General features: G+C 41.6%; 1 protein-coding gene across 1 annotated transcript; it reads left to right on the top strand.

Moving 5' to 3' along the window:
* The first annotated feature begins 1,074 nt into the window (after positions 1-1,074).
* LOC311600176 (cytochrome P450 4A2-like) lies at positions 1,075-8,938 on the top strand. The gene is made up of 12 exons (XM_084786587.1): positions 1,075-1,366; positions 2,105-2,237; positions 2,745-2,789; positions 3,247-3,374; positions 4,373-4,497; positions 4,839-4,999; positions 5,399-5,505; positions 5,591-5,781; positions 5,884-6,017; positions 6,255-6,319; positions 6,440-6,516; positions 8,129-8,938. The coding sequence occupies exons 1-12, from the start codon at positions 1,172-1,174 to the stop codon at positions 8,295-8,297; spliced, it is 1,530 nt and encodes a 509-aa protein (XP_084642713.1). The 5' UTR covers positions 1,075-1,171; the 3' UTR covers positions 8,298-8,938.
* Positions 8,939-15,051: the final 6,113 nt, after the last annotated feature.

The following is a 15,051-nucleotide window of genomic DNA, read 5'->3' on the forward strand; positions in this document are numbered from 1 at the left end:
ACCGCCTGCTCTTCCAGAGGTCCTGAGTTCAATTCCCAGCAACCACATGGTGGCTCACAACCGTCTATAATGTAATCTGACACCCTCTTCAGCAGATAAGGCACTCATATGCAATAAATAAAATAAATAAATCTTTTTAAAAAAACCCTAAAAATCATCCTCTTTGGCCTATAAATTTTATTCCTCAAATTTGAGAGACAAGAACCCAAAAATCACTGGATTAAGTTGGTTTGATAGCCTTCAAGTTTCTGGAAACCTATCTTTTAAGAAAGGTTCCATCATCTTCAGTGACACCTTAGTGACCCAGTAGCATATACATGACCATTCCCAAGGTCAACTGATAAAGCTTTTATAAGGTCTCAGGCATGCATGACAAAGAACATTCAGACAGACACAAGATTTTTTTTTAAAACACCAGAATGGGAAATAAGAGAATTTTGAAAACATCCAGAAAAATAAATAAATAAATAAATAAATAAATAAATAAATAAATTCCATTTGAGGAGCTGATGGTTAAGAGTTCTTACTGCTCTTATTGACGACCCACATCTCTAGCTCCAGAGGATCTGACACTGCTGACCTCCCTGGGTACCAGCATTCACACAGACATGCCCACCCAAACCCACACTCATGCTTATGCATATTACCAATAAATAAATAAACAATAAAGACTGTTGAGAGGAAGGGGGAAAGAGAAGCTTGAACTGCAGGGTGGTAAGGAATGCACCTGGTTACAGTGTAACTTAGACACTATGAGGAAATGTGGACACAGGCCATTTTAACAGAGATCCCAGAATCAGCTATGAGGACCAGGCTACCGCAGATGAAGAGAGCTGCCTTGTCTTTGGGATTTGAGCCTTTCTTTTCTGATGCCCAGGGACCCACGGAGAGAGCTCACAGACGCACACACGTCTGTGCTGCAAGGTTCCTGCTTCATAACCATAACGCTGCAGGGAAATGTGATCTCATGCGGTCTTATGGCTCACATCTAACAGCTTTGATTCACTGTTTACCAAAGTGGATCTTTCTGGTTAATCATCTCTGGACCCCAAGGCCAATGTCTGTCCTCTTCTTTTTCTCTCACATGGAGATGTGGGACAGGCTGTGCAATACTTAAATGTGGGTGTTTAGGGAATTCAGTAACAGCCGATGATCCACAGGCCACTGCGTTATGGGTATCTTTGAGTTGAGCCCCATCACAAATGTGTCTGGCATCTATGGACTCCTCCAAGTGGTCTCTTTGCTTGGCCTACTGCTGCTGCTGTTCAAAGCAGCCCAATTCTACCTACAAAGACAGTGGCTCATCAGGTCCCTCCAGCAGTTCCCATCCACACCCTCCCACTGGCTTTTTGGGCACAACCTAAAGGTAAGAAGACACAGCCTGTTAAGTGATGGATATGTGATCTCCGAGGACTATTCAATTTATCCACTCAGAGATAAGTGCGCAATCTCTGGCTATATTTTCTGGATTCTGAGGTAATTTCTAGAAGTGATGATTTGGAGGGATAATCTTACATGCAAGTGAGAGGGAGAGCTTTCACGGGAGGAAGACTAATGTGAGCTTTACTCTACTAACCAGGGTCAATTTAACTCTGTGCTTTGTTACACACACCCAGTACCATGTCCTAGCAGCCATGAACAGTATTGTGTACAGAACCTGACACATACAAATGGAGTCATGAAAAATGACCACAAGGAGCTTCCTGCTCGATGGGGGTGGGCATCACCTTAGCCCTGCACTACAGTTCTCATGTAGAATGTTGTTTGGTAAATGGCTGTACGGAGAGACAGATAGCAAGACCAGTGCACTGGCCACACTTAAGAACAGAAAGAGTATGTGGAGCTCTTACCAAGGGTTGAAGCTCTCATTCCAATATCTCCTCTGAGGGGGAGAGCTTCATCCAAGGCATCTAGTGTAAACAAATACCAGACACAGCAAAGGTCTGTATGATAATGCAGACAGGTCAAGCTGACCTGAACCATAGCTTCTGCTGAAAATTTCAAAGTTGTCCCCTGTGGAATTACTCCTATTCGCCTTCCTTCCAATGTGGTAGCTACATGATTAATTTGAACCTTATTTCTCTTTGTGTGTCCATTCTCAAAGGACCAGGACCTCCAGGAGACACTTTTGTGGGTAAAGAAATTTCCAGTCACCTGCATAAAGTGGCTCTGGGGCAATATTGCACGTGTCGTGATCTATGACCCTGACTATATGAAGGTGGTACTGGGGCGATCAGGTGAGAGTCCAACAAACACCATCGTAGCTGCACTAGAGAGGCACTCCAGGGTTCACAACCCGGGTCTGGAAAATCCTGGAAAAGAATGACACTTCAGCTATCAATTCTTAAGTACTACTACTCATTCTTCCTTGGTATAAGCCACATCTACACAAAGACTTAGATTTTAAAGCTCTGGTTGTTAATTTTTCTGGGGTCGTAGAATTACGAAGCTACAACTAACTACAGAAGAACCCTAGCACTTTTCTTACCCTTTGGCTTTGAAAACAAGATTTGTGTTTCTTTCTGAACTCCACCGCGATGAAGCCATCAGCTGCCATGGTCCAGTGGAGCCCGCCCTTTGAGCCCATCTGTGAGAACTGAGACAGGAAAGGATGCGAGACAGGAGTATCAATTGGCTGCTGAAAGTCATCAAGAGTTTATGACAGGCCACAGTCTAGAAAACAGCTGGTCGGGGCTATTTTATTTGATCTCCAGTTAGCTGTTCACATCTTCCTTTTCTCGCAGATCCAAAAGTTATTCATGCTTACAGTTTCTTCGCCCCCTGGATTGGTATGTATGTCTAAACTGGAACTGAGAACATTACCCACTTAGCCTTCCCATCTGCTGTCTCTGGATCACAACCAGTGCCCGTGGCCTGGCTATGATTTCTCTCTCTAAATCAAATCTTACTTCTTTTATTCTAGTCAGACTCTTATGCCTATCTAACTCTGAGCCCTCCTGAACTTTAGCTTTTGGCACGTCACTCCCCTGAACTTCCCACTAGCACTTCTGTTCTTCTCTTTTTCAACCTTCATCTCAAAGCCGTCACGACCACAGAGATCATCCCAGCCTATCTTGCAAGATTTCCATTACTAGGATGCACTTTGTCACTTATGCCTTTGTCAAAGAAATTCTACCTTCTTCAGAGCTGTTTTGCATATTTCAAACCATAGTTCCATTCAAATCGCTCAAAGAGTCTCTGAGTCTCTCTTTCTTTGACAAATATGTGTCCATATCTCTGGCACAGGCTACGGTTTGCTCCTGTTGAATGGGAAGAAGTGGTTCCATCATCGGCGAATGTTAACTCCAGCCTTCCACTATGACATCCTTAAGCCTTATGTGAAAATCATGGCGGACTCTGTCCATGTGATGCTAGTGAGTGTTTGTCTATCTGTCTGTCTGTCAGTCTATCTATCTATCTGTCTGTCTGTGATTTATCATCCTCTCTTTTCCATACCATTTCATTTTCTGTTTGCTTCTGTCCTGTCTTTCCTTCCTCATGTTCATATAAGCATTTAAGGTGCATATGACGGAACACTCAAGCACTGTCCCAGGCGTACCCATTACATACAGTCACCGGAACAGCACTCATGCCATTGCTGAATTAGTGAGTTTCCCCAATGTGGATAAACAGAGAGGCCACCATAAGCAGGATCAAGCCATACTGAAATAAATTTTAAGGCAGAGAGCATCATGGTGATTATATTTGGAAGTCTATCACAGTGGAGTCCCAGCAGACAGCAGGACTATAAGTTCCATGGTGACCAAAGCAATGGCAGCTTCATCGTCAGAAGGAAATTCTAAGGACATCACAAAAAAAACAAAAACAAAAAAAAAAAAACAAAAAAAAAACAAGCTTTGTCTTGGACATCTTGAGTGACTCAAGGTCAGCCTCTTTATACCCAAACATTCTGCATGATGATCACTATCGGCTGGACTCGGACTTCTGACTTCACATTGTTCAGTATAACTTTGATAAGTGAGAAGAAATCAAAGTCTGCAATAGTCCTGATGAGGCATATTCAGGAAGGCCAGCAGGCTCTCTCCCGTTTTGACTTTTTTCTCATATATGTGCTCCTCCTGATTCTTTGAGTCTAGTAAATCCATCAGAAAACTGAAGGGTGATCCAGACCTTTTTCATCAACTGAAAGGTCATAATTGTTTTCAAAAAAAAAAGTGGAAAGCATGATCTGACATCACAAAAACTTCATTGAAATTTTGTGATTAAACAAACATCAGATTATACAACTTTATGTTCCTTTTTCCTTGTCTCAAAGGTGGGAGATTCTGATCAGTTCATCTGTAGATCCAGAGGAAGATCATAGTCTCTTTAACACAGGTAGAAAATAAGACAATTCTCCATTCTTCCTCAGGACAAATGGGAGCGGCTTGTTGGCATGGCCTGCCCTCTGGAGATCTATCAACACACCTCCTTAATGACCATGGAGATAATCATGAAATGTACCTTCAGCTACCAGGGCAATATCCAGTTGGATGAGTGAGTGACAGCTATTGAGCTGCAGGATCCCTGATGTTGCCAACTGTTGTGAACTTACTTGAGGGCAGGATATGGGGGGCTGGTCAGATGCATATAGCCACAAAAAAGCAAGGTTCTGGGCCAAGGTAAACTCCAAACCTGAAGCAATCCAGACTGAGAACCATAGCAAGTGCAGACGCCTGGGTGGTCATGTGCCTTCAAAAGCTTAAGGATCAAAATTGCTGTAAGACAGAAGTGATACGTACCTCAGTGTTATAGGTTTTCAACTAAGGGACTATCTACAAATAACCTAGCAATCTGTGAATCAGACATCACTGTCACCGATATTTTGTGCCTTTTAGCTGCAGAAATTCCAGATCCTACATTAAGGCTGTGGAAGAGCTGACTCACCTGGTTTACTTGAGAGTGATGAATGGCTTTCACCAGAGTAATATTATCTACAATATGTCCTCCAATGGCCGTTCATTCCACCGTGCCTGTCAAGTTGCCCATGAACACACAGGTTCTGTCCTCCCACTCTTCTAGTCTCTCTTTCTTTATCAGGCTCATGTCCCTCAGGCTCAGTCTACCAGGCCCCTCCGTAGGACCTGGTACCCATTTGTGTAGAATGCTACTTTAGCATAATCCGGGGGAGCTGTTATTAGTATGAAGTGCTTTCCAGGGATTGTTACTTTGGTGATGCTGTGTGAGTCCCAAGAGACCATATTAACTATGGTTTCTGTGGGCTGTGACTCTGAATGGAGACATGGCCTACATAGTATGATACCAGACTCTTGATCCTGGTGCTAATACTCATGCTTACCTGGATCCTGGGCTCTGGTGGACATGAAGATTGTAGAGTCATGAATACTTGCATCGCACTAACGTTTACCTCTGGCTAATAATCATTGTCCTTGAACAGAAAGAGTGATCAGTATGAGGAAGGCTCAGCTGCAGAATGAGGAAGAGCTGGAGAAGGTCAGGAAGAAGAGGCACTTGGACTTCTTGGACATCCTCTTGCTTGCCCAAGTAAGTAGCAATACAGAGCTGAGGGTTGGTCCAGAGGCACAAGATAATGGGAAAACTCTGCTCTCTCAGTTGTGACTTCATCCAGGCAGAGGATGGGAACAGCTTGTCTGATGAGGACCTGCGTGCAGAGGTGGACACATTCATGTTTGAGGGCCATGACACCACAGCCAGCGGAATCTCCTGGATTTTCTATGCTTTGGCCACCCACCCGGAGCACCAACAGAGATGCAGAGAGGAGGTGCAGAGCATCCTGGGTGATGGGACCTCTATCACATGGTGAGAAAAACTCAAGATGGGGGGGGGGGGAACCCATGTCTTGTAGAAGAGAACTTCTGGTCTTCCCAGATCTGTATGAGTTTCAGATGGACCTCATTTCAGGGACCATCTGGACCAGATGCCCTACACCACCATGTGTATCAAGGAGGCCCTGAGGATCTACCCACCAGTACCAGTTGTGGGCAGAGAGCTCAGCACACCTGTCACCTTTCCTGATGGACGCTCTTTACCCAAAGGTATGAGTTCCCCAGACCCACTCACTCAAGTTCTCATGTGATTCTGTTGTTCTCAACTTCACTTGGTCTCTTGCTTCTCAGGAAAGTGAATCTTTACTTTAAAGTTGGAATAAGTCTCAGCAACTACTTACATATGCAAAGCACTTGTGTATATATGTCCCTCACTGCCTGAAGGTCAAAAGCCTTACATCTTTGACATAATTACCCTCCCAACTATATCCTTTCTGCCCCCAACAGGTTTCTTGATTTCTCTTTCCTTTTATGGCCTTCACCATAACCCAAGAGTATGGCCAAACCCAGAGGTATGAAAACAATGGGAAAAGAGGAAGGTCTCCCGCTTTCTAATCTAGGCATTCTGTCCTTTTATGCATTGGAAACAGGGGCTGACTCCCATCCATCCTGACCCTTTGCTCCCTCTGTAGGTGTTTGACCCATCGAGATTTTCACCAGATGTTCCCCGGCACAGCCACGCCTTCCTACCCTTCTCAGGAGGATCAAGGTAAGGAGAATAGGTTAGTGGACATGACTGGCATGTCAGTGTTTCACATTTCTGATTGCCTAGGGTTCTCTGAGGTCTATTTATATGACTGTGTGGCATATGTATTACATGGCGCATGCCTATTTGTTCAAAAGAGAAAGAGGGCATTTTAGTACACATCTCAGAGATTTTAACCCACTTCTCTGTGGCCACTGAAAAAAATCTGTATCAAAATTATTATATTTTCTTGTTTCCTCAATTTTGAATATCTCATTTTCAGAATTTAACATGAATCAACTTTGAAGCATTCTTTTCAATTTTTCAGAAATCTTGATGGAAAATTTTCCCTAATTTCTCATAGCCCACCACATTTTTCAATTAATTCAACAGTTGCATATTACAATGAACTTATGAGTGTATATATATATATATATATATATATATATGAATATATATATTCAATATGTATTCAGTATTGCTGGTTCTTCTGTTAAAGTCATATATGTGGAAATTCACAGATCATTGTATATTGGACACCAGTGATGGTCCTCTCACACATTTTTGGTTTTTAGCCTCATAAAAATGTTATTGAGCATAAAATGTCTAGCAGCTTGTATACAATGTCTCTGTTTGAAAATTTATGCATGAGAGAAGGGACTTAGCAACAGGCTTGGTCTGCCAAGGAATGTAGTGGCAAACTGCATGGTGCTGACGTGTACAATGGCAAACTGCTGAATGAGATGAGCAGCAAAGGGCTGCTGTAAAATTCCACATCTACAAGACTCATCCTGTAGAACACAAATAGCCAAAACCTCATAACTAATTGGGCACAAAGTATGTTCTTCTGATTCTATGTTCAATGACTTCAACAATGCTGAATGAACTTCCATAGAGTAGGTTAGATGCATGGCATTTCACTGAAAGAAACATTTTTAGGAAAAAAGTTTATCTGTAGCCAAGAATTATATCTTAACAAACTTAAAAAACAAAACACAATATAATATAGCCATTGGATGGTACGAGACCTTTTTGGAGTGAGGTTGCATGGCTACAGATGTTGGTAATTTGAAAGACTTAAAGAGAAGTCCTTGATAGTCTCCAAATGGGAAGATCGGGGGAGAAGCTTGAGGAACACCAAGATGATGTTTTGAATCTCTTTAATATTTAACCTTCATCCTCAAATCATTTGTATACTATATATATATATATATATATATATATATATATATATATATAATCCCCAGGAATATGACCTACCCCTTCTCATGTTGTTCTGAACTGAGGAATCCAGGCTGGAGATCCAGAAACTCTTAGTGGGGGAAAATGGCTAACCATTAACTCACTGAACTACTCACAAGGTAGAATTCTACGCCACTAGTGTTGGCACTATTCAAATGACATCCCATCTGTCTGAGATCAGGAATAGGGTGAGAGCTAGTCCTGGAACACTGAAAGGGTGAGTCAAAAATCAGGAACGATGTAAGTACATAACCTATAAGGAAAATGATTAGGCTGGAAGCATGAAGGAGGACCCTAAATTCCTGGTCTGGATGGGGCTCATGGGTCAATGCTTGATGATGAACCATGAACAGGTCCAAATCAAATCTTATTTCACTGTGTCTGCCTGGTCCAGGAACTGCATTGGGAAACAGTTTGCCATGACTGAATTGAAAGTGGCTGTGGCCCTGACCCTGCTCCGCTTTGAGCTGCTTCCAGATCCCACCAAGGTCCCAGTACTCGTGTCAAGATCTGTGCTAAAGTCCAAGAATGGGATCCATCTTTACCTCAGGAAGCTAAAATAACACTGGCAGAGAAAAAGGACAGCTCTGGAGGCCTGTTGCCTGAAGTGCTTTCTGCTTCTCATATGCTTTTATTCCTGGGTTATCTATACTTACGTTTGTTTTATCTCTGATCTGTCCCCCTTCTCCTCTGCTGTCTGTAATGTCTTCTGCCACCCTGTCTTTCTGCTCTTCTTTCTCTAACTCTCCTCCAGACTTATTCCCATCCGGTGTGTGTGCCTGTGTTCCACCTGGCTGTATTGCTGACTGGCCACATAACCCCTGAACACCTGCCTGTTCTCCAGGCTGTTTGCCCTTTATAGCCATGCCCCTATGGATGAATAGATACTTTAGAGTCCCACTTTATGATTTTCACACTATTGAACCAATGGACTCAAAGGAATTAAAATGTCTCTAAAAATCCTGCACTGGTAGTAAAGTAAGGCTATATTCTTAGTGCCAGTCAGAAGAAGAACTTGACCCTCGGGAGGTGATTTCACAGTTCTGATAGCTTATATTGTGGTTAAATTAACACATGCAGATTTTCTGGGATTTGCTTTTTTATATATATAAAATAATAACACTGCACCCAAAAAGATGGAGAAAAACCAGTGGCATGTATCTTGTTGTTTTGATTTACCTATAAATAAATTGAATTTCTGTTACCAATGGTCTTTCCTTTTTAAAAACAATGACATTTTATGGGCTTTTGTGTGTTTTTCTAGTTGATAATTGCTGGTGTTAGAAAATACCGCGTTATAAGGCGGTATTACATCTAAAAATTTTGAAGCTTTCCTTTTTTATCTTTTTATTTTATTTCACAGGCCCCCTTCGTCTTCTCCTTCCAATCCCACCCTCACACCTTCCCCCATTACTCCATCCCCTTATCCTCAGAGAAGGGGAGGTCCTCCATGGGTACCAATGTACCCTGGTACATCAAATCTCAGCAGGACTAGACACATTATCTCCCAATGAGGCCAGAAAAGGCAGCCCAGCTATGGGAAGGGATCCAAAGGCAGGCATCAGAGTCAGAGACAGCCCTGCTCCAATTGTTAGTGGACTCACATGAAGAACAAGCTGCTCATCTGCTACATATGTGTAGGGGGCCTAGGTCCAGCCCATGCATGCTCTTTGGTTGGTGATTTAGTCTCTGTGGGCCCCCATGTACCCAGGTTAGTAATTCTGTAGATCTTCTTGTGGTGTCTTTGATCCCTCTGGCTCCCTCAATCCTTCCCCCAACTCTCCCACAAGATTCCCTGAGCTCCGCCTATTGTTTGGCTGTGGGTCTCTGTGTCTGTTTCCATCAGTTGCTATATGAAGCCTTTCAGAAGACAGTTATGTTAAGCTCCTGTCTGCAAGCATAGCAGAGTATCATTAATAGTGCCAGGGGTTGACTCTCTCCCATAAAGTTGGTCTCTAGTCAGGCCTTTCATTGGTTGGCGAGTCTCTTGATCTCTGCTCCATCTTTACCCCTGCACTACTTGTAGGCAGGATGGATTTTGGGTCAAAAGTTTTGTGAGTGGGCTGATGTCCCCTTTCCTCCACTGGAAGTCCCTTCTGCCTTCAAGAGGTCGCCTCTTCAAGACCAGTATCACCTTCTGGTGTAAGTCTCAGCTACGGCCATGCCCATAAATCCCAGAAGCCTCCCTGTCCTAGAGATGCCTCCACTGATTTTCTGTTCTTTCTCCCAGCCTTCCCCTCTCCCCATTCCTGGACCCCACTCCTGTTCCTCTCCCCAGGTCTTTCTCACCAAGTTCCCTCCCTCCATCCCTCCAATGCCTATTTTATTTCCCTTTCTGAGTAAGATTTAAGCATTCTCCTTTGGGCCCTCATTGATACATGGATTTTTGGATCTGTGGATTGTACCATGATTATCCTGTACTTTATAGATATATCAGCTCATAAGTGAGTACATACCATGTGTCTTCCTGGATCTGGGTCCCTGTTTTTAATAGCTGAGTAGTATTCCATTGTAGAAATGTACATTTTCCTTATCCATTCTTTGGTTGAGGGACATCTATGTTATTCCCAGTTTCTGGTTATTATGAATAAAGCTGCTAAGAACATAGTTGAGCAAGTGTCCTTGTGGTATGGTAGAGCATCTTTTGTGTATATGCCTGGGAGTGGTGTAGCTGGCTCTTGAGGTAGATTTAGTCCCAATTTTCTGAAAAAAAAAAAAAACAGGTTGATTTTCACAGTGGTTGTACAAGTTTGCATTCCCACCAGCAAGAAGGGAATGTTCCCCTTGCTCTACATCCTCACCAGCATGTGCTGTCACTTGAGTTTTTTTATCTTAGCCATTCTGGCAGGTGTAAGATGGAATCTCAGAGTCATTTTGATTTGCATGCCCCTGGTGACTAAAGCCTTTGAACTTTTCTCTAAGCTCTTCTCAACCATTTGAGATTCCTCTGTTGAGAATTCTCTCCTTAGGTCTGTAGCCCACTGTTTAATTGGGTTATTTGGTTTGTTGGTGTCTAATTTCTTGAGTTCTTTATATATTTTGAATATTACCTCTCTGTTGGATGTAGGGTTGGAAAAAAACGTTTTCCCGTTCTGTAGGCAGCTGTTTTCTCCTCTTGACTGTATTCTTTGCCTGACAGAAGATTTTCAGCTTCATGAAGTCCCATTTATTAATTGGTGATCTTAGCGACTGATCTGCTGGTGTTCTGTTCAGGAAGTGGCCTTCTGAACCAATGCGTCCAAGGATATTCCCCCATCTTCTCTTCTATTAGATTTAGTGTATCCATTTTAGGTTGAGGTCTTTGATCCACTTGGACTTGAGTTTTGAGAAACGTGATAAATATGAATCTATTTGCATTCTTCCATACATCATTAGAACAGCACCATTTATCGCAGATGCTTTTTCCCATCTTAGGCTTCTGGTTTCTTTGTCAAAACTCAAGTGTCCATAGGTATGTAGGTTTATTTCTGGATCTTTAATTCAACTCCATTGATTAAACTGTCTGGTTTTTTTTTTTTTACCAATATCATGTGTTTTTAAATTACTATTGCTCTGTAGTGTAGCTTGGAATTAGGGATGGTGATACCTCCAGAAGTTCTTTTATTGTATAGAATTGTTTTAGCTGTGCTGGGATTTTTATTTTTCCATATGAGGTTGAGAAGTGCTCTTTTCAGCTCTTTCAATAATAGTGTTGGAATTTTGATGGGAATTGCATTGAATCTGTAGCTTGCTTTTGATAAGATCGATATTTTTACTATATTAATCCTACTGATTTATGAACTTGGATTATCTTTCCATCTTCCAATATCTTTGTCAATTTCTTTCTTCAGAGATGTGAAGTTCTTGTCATACAGGTCTTTCACTTGCTTGGTTAGAGTTAAACCAAGATATTTGATATTATTTGTGGCTATTGCGAAGGGTGTTGTTTCCCTGATTTCTTTCTCAGCTCATTTATTGCTTGTATAAAGGAGGGCTACTGGTATATTTAGTTAGTTTTGTATCCAGCTACTTTGCTGATGGTGTTTATCAGCTATAGGAGTTCTCTAGTAGATTTTGGGGTTCACTTATATATAGTATCATATCATCTGCAAATAGTTATAGTTTCACTTCTTCCTTTCCAGTTTGTATTTCCTTGATCTCCTTTATTTGTCTTATACCTAGCTAAAACTTCAAGTACTATATTAAGTAGACATAGAGAGAGTGAGCAGCCTTGTCTTGTCCCTGATTTTAGTGTACTTGTTTTAAGTTCTTTCCATTTAATTTGATGTTGGCTATAGGCTTGCTATATATTGCCTTTATTGTGTGTAGGTATGTACCTTATATATCTCTGATCTCTCCAATACTTTTTTCCCCTCTGGGCATCTTCATTTTCCTCAATTCCTATTATCCTTAGGTTTAATCTTCTCATGGTGTCCTTGATGTTTTGTGTCACGAATTTTTTTAGATTTAGTATTTTCTTTCATGGTTGCATCAAATTCTTCCATTGAATCTGCTATACCTAAGATTCTTTTCTCTGTCTCTTGTATTCTGTTGTCACTGCTTACCTTTACACTGGTGAACTTTATTTGTTTTGCATGGCAGGTCCTACACAAGAAGACTATGATTCATAAAACAAAACAAAACAAAACAAAACAAAATACAGAATCCATGAAGGTGAGGTCATGTGGAGTCACATAGGTAAGAATATAGTCAGTAGATTCTCTTTCTCTACAGTTCCTAACTACTGAAGTGATAACACAGAGAATTCAAGTCTCCATTAGGAAGATCAACTGATCCAACAGGTTTATTCTCTTCTATGGTTACTTTTAAAGGAAGGAAAGATAAAGTTAACTTCCAGAGGAGGTTTTTGGGGTAGAGGAACAAAAGGAACTTTGGAGGTGCTCCAATATATTCCATTTCCTTATGAGGAGGTATCTGAGAATGTATCAGTTAGACCCAGACTTTATTTTTTTTATTTAAACACATTTTTATTGAAAAATAAAATAATTCATATTACATCTCATTTGCTATACCATCCCATTCATCCTCCCATTCTTCCCTCCCTCCTGCTTTCACCCCATTCCCTTTCCCTATGATTGTGACTGAGGGGTACCTCCTCCCCCTGAATATGATGCTAGGGTATCACGTCTCTTCTTGGTAGTCTGCTATCCTTCCTCCGAGTGCCATCAGGCCTCCCCATCAAGGGGATATGGCCAAATATGGGGCACCAGAGTTCATGTGAAAGTCAGTCTCCACTTAACTGTGGAGAATGTTCTGTCCCTTGGCTAGATCTGGGTAGGGGTTTGATGATGACTGCACGTATTGTCCTTGGTTGGTGCCTTAGATCTGGGCCCTTGGTGGGCCCAGATCCACCCATCATAGTGTTTTTCTTGTAGGTTTCTAGGACCCTCTGGATCCATCTATTTCCCTATCTCCTATATTTTTCTCACCTAGCATCCCAATAAGATGTCCTCACCTCTATCCCACTTTCCTGGTAAGTGAAGACTTTTATGAGACCTGCCCCTTGGGCTAGTGTCCAGATATAAGTGAATATATGTCATTTGAGTCTCTCTGCCTCTGGGTTAGCTCACTCATTATGATAATTTCTAGTTCAATCCATTTGTCCACAAATTTTGGAAATTCCTTGTTTTTAATAGCTGAGTAGTATTCCATAATGTAAATGTACCACAGTTTCTTTACCCATTCTTCTACTGAGGGACACTTAGGCTGTTTCCATGTTCTGGCTATTATGAATAAGGCTGCTATGAACATGGTTGAGCATATGTCCCTGTTTTATGCTGGAGCATCTTCTGGGTATATTCATAGACCCAGACTTTAAAGAAGGGAATGTTTGATGTATTTATTTACTTGAGCCTGGCCTAAAGTTACACTAAAGGAGAAAAACAATGGCCTCTAGTGGGAAACATCAGTCATAACATCATAGTATCCTATCACTTGATCTTTTTGTAGAAGGGAAGACACTTGTTATCTTTTGGGGTTGCCTGAATCCATTCACAGACACACATGTAGAAGGGAAGACACACATGGGTATACACCATATGGAGTCCCAGGGCTGAAAGAAGTGGACACAAGCCCCATCCCTAACCCAGAAATTATCTGAAGTTGATAACTATCAAAAAGAAAACTTAGTTCTCCCCAACAGATAGAAATCTTCTCCGACAGTTCTCTCTCACTGGGCATGCAAACCACTCTTAAGGGCAAGCCAGCAGCAGGTAGGTGGCCAACAGAAATCAAACTCAATGGTATCTTTAGAGGTTCTTGGTCTCATAATGTTTTCTCAGGGCATTTTTTTCCTTACAGGTCCTTTAGCTTCTGGTTTTGTCTTTTTATGGGATTCATATGTGTCTGAAGGTGTGTGTTTCTGTATTTATACATACTTCTGATACTTTTTCTTTGGATCTTTTTCTTATGTTTGTTTTCTCCTAATCCAGTTTGCTTGGTTTTGGTTTACCTGATTTGATATTTATTCTTTTGATGACTGTTTGTTTCCTAATTAGAGACAGAAAGGGTGTGGATCCAGTTGGGATGGGAAGTAGGGAGGACATCAGAGGTTTAGAGGAAAGGAAACCATAATCAGAATATATTGTGTGAAAAATCTATTTCTAATAAAATAAAAAAGGAGAAGGAGAAAGAAGGAAAAGAGGATGTTTTGAAGGCTGAGCTCAGCCATTTGTTATATGGTTAATGATCTGTTGTTGTTGTTGTTTTGTTTGTTTGTCTTATTTTTTCCATACAGGCTTTCTCTGTGTAACCTTGGCTATCCTTGACTGGCTTTGAAGACCAGACTGGCCTTGAACTCATAGAGACACACCTGCCTCTGCCTCCTGAGTTCTGGAATTCAAGGTGTGACCAATACCATGCCTTGTCTAAGTGGCTACAGTTTGATTTTGTGGTTATTACCTGTGTTTTCCAAGGATGACTTGAACAAACATCCACTCACCCTGGTTAGGGCACTGACAACAGACAAAAGAAAAGATTTTAGCCAAGCTCATCTCAGTGAAGTAGTGAGTTTACTCAGGTTACTTACAAAAGTATAGCAAGGGTTTACTTACTCAGCAAGCGTAACCCACCAAACGCCCACTCTGATTGGATGATGACTAATGAAAGCTGTAGCTTTGGAATTTAACTTCTAGGCATGTTCGTTGTGACGTCTCTTCTTTCTAGCAGATATTCCGGCTTGGACTATCTTGGAGAAGACCTTTGTGAACTATTCTAAGTTTCAGAAGCTTCCCGGGAGTTCTGTGTCGAATTTACTTCATGTGTTAGAGTATTTCCATTCAGAAGAAATAGCTATCCAATATTCCACCCTTTCCTCTC

This window comes from Acomys minous (genome assembly GCF_964271855.1).
Source record: "Acomys minous genome assembly, chromosome: 6".
NCBI classification, from domain to species: domain Eukaryota; kingdom Metazoa; phylum Chordata; class Mammalia; order Rodentia; family Muridae; genus Acomys; species Acomys minous.